The 8,075-nt window shown below is 38.5% G+C and overlaps 1 protein-coding gene across 1 annotated transcript in view; it reads right to left on the bottom strand.

The window, feature by feature from the left end:
- Positions 1 to 7,763: 7,763 nt before the first annotated feature.
- LOC136675527 (pituitary adenylate cyclase-activating polypeptide type I receptor-like) overlaps positions 7,764 to 8,075 on the bottom strand; it is a 29,852-nt gene continuing 29,540 nt past the window's right edge. The window contains exon 14 of the mRNA XM_066652096.1: positions 7,764 to 7,976. Within this exon, the coding sequence (XP_066508193.1) occupies positions 7,773 to 7,976 (204 nt within the window). The 3' untranslated portion in view covers positions 7,764 to 7,772. The remainder of the gene's footprint in view (positions 7,977 to 8,075) is intronic.

Below are 8,075 nucleotides of genomic sequence, written 5' to 3'. Positions count from 1 at the left end.
TGCCTGTCTGTACTGGTGATGTAGTGATTTCTCTCCAAAATGCACACACTGACCCTAGTCAGTTAAATACCTCAGTATTAAAAAATAACTTTATTTAAACTTGATCTTCAGTTCTTTTTAAGGCCCATTCACACAGGCTTCTTTTTCTGAACTTGGGCCTGTTTTTAGACCTGTTTCTCAAGACACTTAAAGCCCCTGGGAACCCATTTTAAAATGTGGTGTCATGTGGTTAGGTTTGTTTTTTTGTATAACTCTAAACCTGGTTGTTATGTGAAATGTGACCAGTTCTGCTCTGCTCTTGATGTAGAATTATACAAAAAAAAAAAAACCCCACAAAGTTTCAAAATGGGTTCCCAGGGGCTTTAGGACATTTTTCATTCAGATTTATGTTATATTTTTTTCCTTCTGCAGACTCTAATGATACATCAATTGAGTTTAAATAGTTAATTAACTAAAATGACCCCAGCTCTACTCTACCACTGAAATCATTCACACACAAAGACATTTTTGGGAAATTAAACCTAGTTAAAACTGCTGTTTTTTCTCAGGAAGCTGAATGCTCTGTGATGCTCATCCAACCTGGTAGAAGCTGCTAGGAGAAAATTGTATGTGGTGCATGGACTGGTCAGTTGACTGTCTGTCATTCATGATCTGTGGTTTCTGACCGAGTATGTCATGCTTATATTTTCTAGCCATGAAAAGGAAGAGGTTGTGGTTATGTAGTGAAGTGGATCTGAAACAGACACAGAATAACGCTACTTCCAAGGGCAAAGCGATGAGAACAAAAAGAGGTGAACGAGCAAAAAAAAAAAAATCATTGTGAATGTGCATCAGACACTAATATGTCCTCATGTTGAGTACCAAAGGAGCTTGAAGTGTTTTTAAGCATGATAACTCAAATAGTACTGCTCTTTTCGTTATCAAACATTTTAAGCCAGGGTAGGTGACTGGGTAATGTATAGAATGCTTTTTGCGTGAAATCTACTGCATATTCACCCTTCACCATACAAGCACCTCCCCAGAAATTTAACTGTAACTCATTCATTCATTCATTATCTGTAACCTCTTATCCAATTCAGGGTCGCGGTGGGTCCAGAGCCTACCTGGAATCATTGGGCGCAAGGCAGGAATACACCCTGGAGGGGGCGCCAGTCCTTCACAGGGCAACACAGACACTCACACGCATTCACTCACACATTCACACCTACAGACACTTTGGAGTCGCCAATCCACCTACCAATGTGTGTTTTTGGACTGTGGGAGGAAACCGGAGCACCCGGAGGAAACCCACGCAGACACAGGGAGAACACACCAAACTCCTCACAGACAGTCACCCGGAGCGGGAATTGAACCCACAACCTCCAGACCCCTGCTGCGCCACCGTGCCGCCCTTAACTGTAACTCATGGCGATAAAGACAGCAACAACTATGATCTGTCAGCTGTTGGAAAGACATGGATCAAGTTGAGGAAAGATTAGCTAAGGTACGTCCATAATTATGAACAACTTCACACTACAAAAACACAGGGAATCCATGACAAGCATGTATGTAGAGGTTGAAGAACCAGAAGCAGTCATCCCAGAGGAGAAAAGTGCAGGTGTTGTGGGTTGTTTTCGTTCCATCACAAAAGTGTAAACCTTGCATAGGGCATGCCATTTAAAGAAAAAAAAGCCTTGTTTTCACACACCATACACCTACCTCATGTCTCATTCACATGTAATAAATAACCAACAGCTACAGCAAAGTATAACAAACTCCATAAAACAAATCACCTACTCCACCTTTAAAGCTAAATGGTAATTAAAGTTGTCCCCAACACTCAAATATTGTTTGCTGCAACCAACCGCTGTGAGTAAATTAAGCTTAGTGCATCACATCTGTAAACTCCTGTAACCTGAGCCCGTAAAACTCCATTCAGTCTCATGCTGCATCTCTTGAAGACAGCTACGGAGAGACCCAGATTTTGGTTTAACATCACACAATGATTAATGTTGCAAATGCTCTTTTGAAGTCTGTGGCATAGTTAATATTCAGTAAGTTCTTAGGCACCTCTTTCCTGTGGAAATGAAAAAAAAAAAAAGTTTTCCTGTTAATTGCGCCTGGTTGGGTTTGAACCCCTACTTTCCCAGTAATTTTTGCAGCCCTGGAGGTCTTGGATATGGACACGAAGAGGTTCAAATGAGCCATGGCTCACTGTGTACAGTCTTGTCAAAAACAGTTGTTCTAAGTCTGAATGTTCAGATGTACATGGATGTGTTGTAGATGTTGCTGGGATAGTGGTGTAGACCGTTTAGCTCTGGTTTTTCAGTTTTGTGACTATGTGCAGTATTTTTATGTCAGTTACAGCAGGAAACTGCTGATACCTCACACTGGAGCACTTAGACTGTAAAATATACACACTGTAAAATATCAGACTTTTCTGTTTACATTGTGTCTTGACTTTTATGTTCTCTTTATTTTAACACCTTTTAAGGGCTTTCATGAATGTGACCTGCTGCAAAAACGATATCCAAACGTAAACAAATCTGAAATGTAGAAGAGGTTATGATGAGAACACTTCAGTGTTATTTAATATGTCAAGTCATTTTAATAAAATAAAACTTTTTAAAATTAATTACTCAGTACATAATACGAAGTGAGACATAACCCTTTATTTGATTAACATCTGCCGAAACTGTTAGAAAGATCTAACACTAATTGTCCTACAATCTCATAATAAACCATATTAAATGTGTCTAAAGTGGAACTACCACTATCAAGCATCAGGTGGTAAACGTCAGTGTTTACAGTGTGGGCTTTGGTCTCTGTAAGATACTGTTACATTAACACTGGCAGATTACCACCTCAGTGGAGGAAATCTTTCTCTACGATCGTGTTTTAAACCAAACAGACAATCATTTACCAAGTTTAGTTTTACATCAGTGGAAATGAGACTTTCGTAAGCATATCGTCCCTCTGTCTGGAGTTCTGGGGTGTTGGTTCACTAAAGCCCTATTCGGACGGGATTAGTTTTACATGGGGAACTGGCGTAATGTAATATTTCCACAAGATGTCAATAATGTTTATGGTGGTTTCACACTGGATAAGAAATCTCTATGAAAATAAGAGGTGGGAGTGGCTACTTGATTCACGCACTGCTATCACACAGTGTGGATCAGACACATCAGAGCTACAGGAGTTTTTACAGTGACACAACTGTTCTGAGAACAGCCTAAAAATATGCAGCCCTCGTCGACCTACAGCCACCAGAAATGTCGTTTTGTGGATTTTATTGTGGTACTCCTTTTCAGACAGAATTAAAACTACTGAGATATATATAATAATTATTTTACCCCAGGTCCACAGGTAGAACTAATCCTGTCCGAATACTGTTTATGTCTGTCATTCCATTGCAGCATGCTGTTGCCATATGGCAACGTAATGCAAATAACTATTTATTTATTATATATTTTTTATTTCATTATGCTATTTTGCATGTGTATTTCACTGAAAATAAAAAATCAGTGACCAAAACTATGCAGGGCTGTAATGTGTGAGTCGTAATTTGATCTTACAAGACATCCATCACAGATTCATCGATTTTTATTGAATATTTTGGCACTTTTACAAAGAAATAAATATATATTCTCGAATGTTATACCATCAGTGTCTCCGTTCTGAATGGAGATTCATTTTACATTTAAACTGTAGATTTGTCCCAAAATTATAATCAGTTTCTTTCAGTGAGAGCCATCTTTTCTCAAAAATCTCAGGATTTTGAACAAAGGCAAAACACGCCAACGCTCTTTTTAGTGGACAATTAAAAATTCACAGAGAGATACAAAAAAATTTGGCACAAACACCAGAAATACCAGAGTTTTTTCTTCTTTTTGTCAACAATGGAATTTAACATGTAGAAAAAAATGCTCAACAAAGACTTTTGAACTATTCTGTACATGAAGCAGGAAATAAAATGAAGCTGACTAATGATACACAACAGTTTAGCTGGAAAGTACAATACACTTCAGTTCATATGATACATTCATAGTTCAAGAGTCCACAGTACAATGAGTCCACGAGTCTGTTCTACAATGAGTCCATTTTAAACCCGTGTAGAGACCCAGAACATTTTCAGACCTCCCCGCCCTCATTCACCCCCCCTCCCCCGGTCTCTACATGGCACAGTAATGAAAGCTAATATATCACCACCTAGTGGCAGGCAATATGTATTACAGACATCCACACACTTCCACAGCTGACACTGGTTTATAACAGCTTTGAGACATGGTCGTTACCTTCTGAGCTTTTCCTGCTCAGAATGACAGCTGGTGTCAAGAACATAGAAAGCAGCAGATTTATTTCTTCATCTTTTATAATTTTTTTTGTTTGTTTTGTTATTTTTTTCATGCAGGCACACAGCTTCTAGCCCACTATCTCCACTAACATAATTTTTCACTGTACATTCTAAACATGGTTCAGGAACCGTTACCCTGATCACTAACAACTCTTGGACCGCTCTTCATACTATTTATGTTTTGTAAGTTCTGCTATACTGAATACTACAGGAATACTCCATCATTTTCCAACCCTGTATTTGTATTTGTTCGTTTGTAGCAGATAATCTATAAAGCTCCGAGTCCTGAAACAGAATTCTAACAGGAGCCAATGGCCAGCTGCTGAATACAAAATAACTTTTGAACTCTGGCAAGGCCTGTTTGGTTAAACTGGAATGTCTGTAGTTGAAGTCACATTGTCGCATAAATAGAAACATTTATTCACAGAACGTATTTATTTCCATTTTTAAGAAAGTCCCATGTGAGCTCTGATTAATAGACGATAACTGATTAACCCAAAACCTGTTCAGCTCCAGAAACAATTTCCAATTCTGGCTCATTAACGTCCACTGCTGTTCTCACTGCAATGTTAAACTATTAGCTTTTAAAGGTTAGGATAAAACAAAATGCTGGAGTATTCTCAACGTACGCAACAGTAACGTATTTGTGAACATGCGTAAAGGTCTCTTCGGTTTTAGCACAAGGTCCTGTAAACGGTACGCTGTGTTTGTGATGTTTGCAGGTAGTTACTGATGTAAAATATTTGCATTTATTAGGAATTTTAAGGTCTATGCCACTGTGTGCACCTCAGACTCGTGAATTTTACTCACGCAAATGGAAAATAAAAAATCTCCACTGATAAATATCCCAGACCAGAATTATGCAAAGCAGTTACAGGACGATCACTGAAACACATCAAGCCACAAATGCTCAGAGCAGCCTCCTCAACTGTTACCCATAATCCACCAGGAAAAGGCTGCAGTAAAAGCACATATTGCACATGACGCTAATCTTTTCCCCATTTCAAAACTTTGAATTCACAGAATAATGACCAGTACAAATGTGAGGATGGTCTATACATTGTAGGTGTTTTTTTTTTCTTCTTTTTTTTCCCTCTTTTACCCCTGACATCTGAGGTCTTGGCCTCCTACTGACTAAAGAAATAAAATCCAAAAAGTAATGCAGTACAATCGATAGATCTAGCTCACTCCCTTAGAAACCTGATCATGCTTATGTCCCAACAAATATATAACAAATAATATCTATGATTGTCAGTAGAGTTTTGGTTCATTGAGTATATTGACATCAAACCGTATTTTTTTGTAAAGGGTTTGAGAGTTAATTATCCCTTCATTCATTTTGATCATAGCCCTAAAATTTATTTGCAGTTGAACATTTTCACAGTCCATTGTGCCCTACGGCTGGCTTTCTGTGTTAGAGAAGAGAGTTTTCGAACTTTAAAATCGAAAGACATCAATAGTACATCTGTGAGATACAATTCAGTGTCAAACATCATTAGCATAATCATCGTTATTTGTTAAAATAGAATATTTCTATTTATTTCTGACCAATAGGCACTTACATGAGTTGGTAATACACAAAACATGATGTTTCAGGGCCTTTTTATATGTAATAATTAAACCAGATATTTTAATATTTTAAAAAATAAAACTAACCTCAGAGTGGGATTTTCTGTTAATGTCAGTGAAATGTTTTGCAAAAACGACTGATTAAATGTTAAAAGAGTTTTACCACAAACTTTACAACACAAGACACATATTGTCCCTGTCCAAAGAAAAACAGAGTTCTTAAATTCTAACTACATCATCTGAACACAGCAGCTGTCGTGTTAATGTTTCATTATGAATGGACCAATAGAAATGCTCCAAAATCATACGTTGTCTGTAACAGCTTCTCTAGTTAGTTCAGGGTCGCAGTGGGTCCGGCGCCTACCCGGAATCACTGGGCACAAGGTGGGAACACACCCTGAAGGTGCGCCAGTCACTAATCCCCATACCAATGTGTGTTTATGGACCATGGGAGGAAACTTTATGCCACAAAATTACTTGGAAATAAATCTTTGGACAGCGACAATATTTAATGTTTCTGCTCTGTCTGAGGTTTCCTTGTTTGAAAGCATTATTGAACTTACATTTTCTCATAATTTGAACCGTAAAGGGGCATGTTTTTAAAACCAGCCTTTAATGTGAATAGTCTTGTTTATCCTTGTTTTTTAGGCTTGTGTGTGTGCGTGTGACCAGAATACTTCAACAAACAACTTGTAATGCCCCGTACTGAAGAAAACCTCACATAACCACTCCTGTAAATGCACAAAATATACACACAACCTGCAACTTCCTATCAGTAGCCAGTTAGCAGAAGAACAGCCCGCTATCAAGCATTTGCTCCACAAGTAATTTAAGTTCTGCAAAAGTCCCTCCCACCTCAAGATAACTGGATTAATTCAAACCTACAGACAAAAGAAATCAGTCATAAACTACATTTACATGGATTTAGGAGCTGATTCACGGGTCTTCTTTTTGACATACTCTGTACTTGTGGCTGATTGTTTAAAAAAAATACATTTTAAAATCTCTTTAGAGATTCCATCTGTAATCATTTTCCGCATTTTATACAAGCAATTCTAAGTATATAGGACATATTAAAATGGTCACTTTGATATACATTTAAGTTTGCAGATAAGACAATATCAAAATATCTATTTTGGCACTTTTTACAATGACCATTTTACAAATTGTAATATACCCATCATCCCTTTGGAAATCTTGCTGGGTTTGTACTTTTCTCTCTGAATGTATTATAGTTCTATTTATTTATTTATTTATTTTCTGGGGGGAGGGCTTGTTAGTTAAATATGGACTTCATTTCATTACATCAATATACTCACAGTGATCAATAAATCAGAACACTGCATTCTGAGCCGAAGTTGTTATGTTTGCCCCTTAAATATAATGGGGTCATTTTCAGTAGTACTTACTCATGAAATGCATATGTTTCAAGTCAGTCTGACCTGTTTTCTAAGTACTATGACGAGCTCTGTCCCACCGATTTAATTAGCTGCTAATGAGAATGGAAAAATGTATTTATTTCATGTCATTTACTTTTCTCAGTGCTATTTGGCAGAAATCTCCAAAACTGGGATTAAATAGAAAGCACTGCAGTTTTAGCCTCAAAGCTTGAGTGTAAAAACACATTTGGCAAACCGTGAGATAAATGAGATGGTTTGATTTTTACGAACACTCTCCATAAAATATGCATTAATTTCCCCCAAAAAATGTAAATATAATAATCAGTGATTTACTCCTTTAACTCGTCAGAGATACGTGTACAGTAGAGCAGTGCTTTAAGGCCCTACTCTGTCCTGGCTGTAGTGGGAGGGGTTGAAGGGGGTAGGCTCTTTTGGGGGAGGAGTCTCATGAGGCCGGGCCATTCAGGCGCTCAGGTGGGCAGGCTGAGGTTGGCACTCTCGGCCTGGGGGCTGGACATGCGGATCTGCGAGCTGCTCTTGCTCAGGATGGACAGCTGCGTTCCCCCGTTCACCCCACTGCTCGCTAGCGAAGGGTGACGCTGCTGCTTCAGGTCCACAGCAAAGTACCTGTTCACCGTCCAACTGCGCCATTTCCTCTTGATCTCCGACTGCACCTTCAGGCAGAAACTTGAAAAGGTCATTTTTTAATGGACTCAGCTGTAAGGGTACACGCGCTCTCCCACCTGCCCTCATCTATCAACACAAATCACTCT

The sequence above is a fragment of the Hoplias malabaricus genome, chromosome X1 (assembly GCF_029633855.1).
Source record: "Hoplias malabaricus isolate fHopMal1 chromosome X1, fHopMal1.hap1, whole genome shotgun sequence".
Classification (NCBI taxonomy): domain Eukaryota; kingdom Metazoa; phylum Chordata; class Actinopteri; order Characiformes; family Erythrinidae; genus Hoplias; species Hoplias malabaricus.
This window is presented reverse-complemented; position numbering and strand designations above follow the sequence as displayed.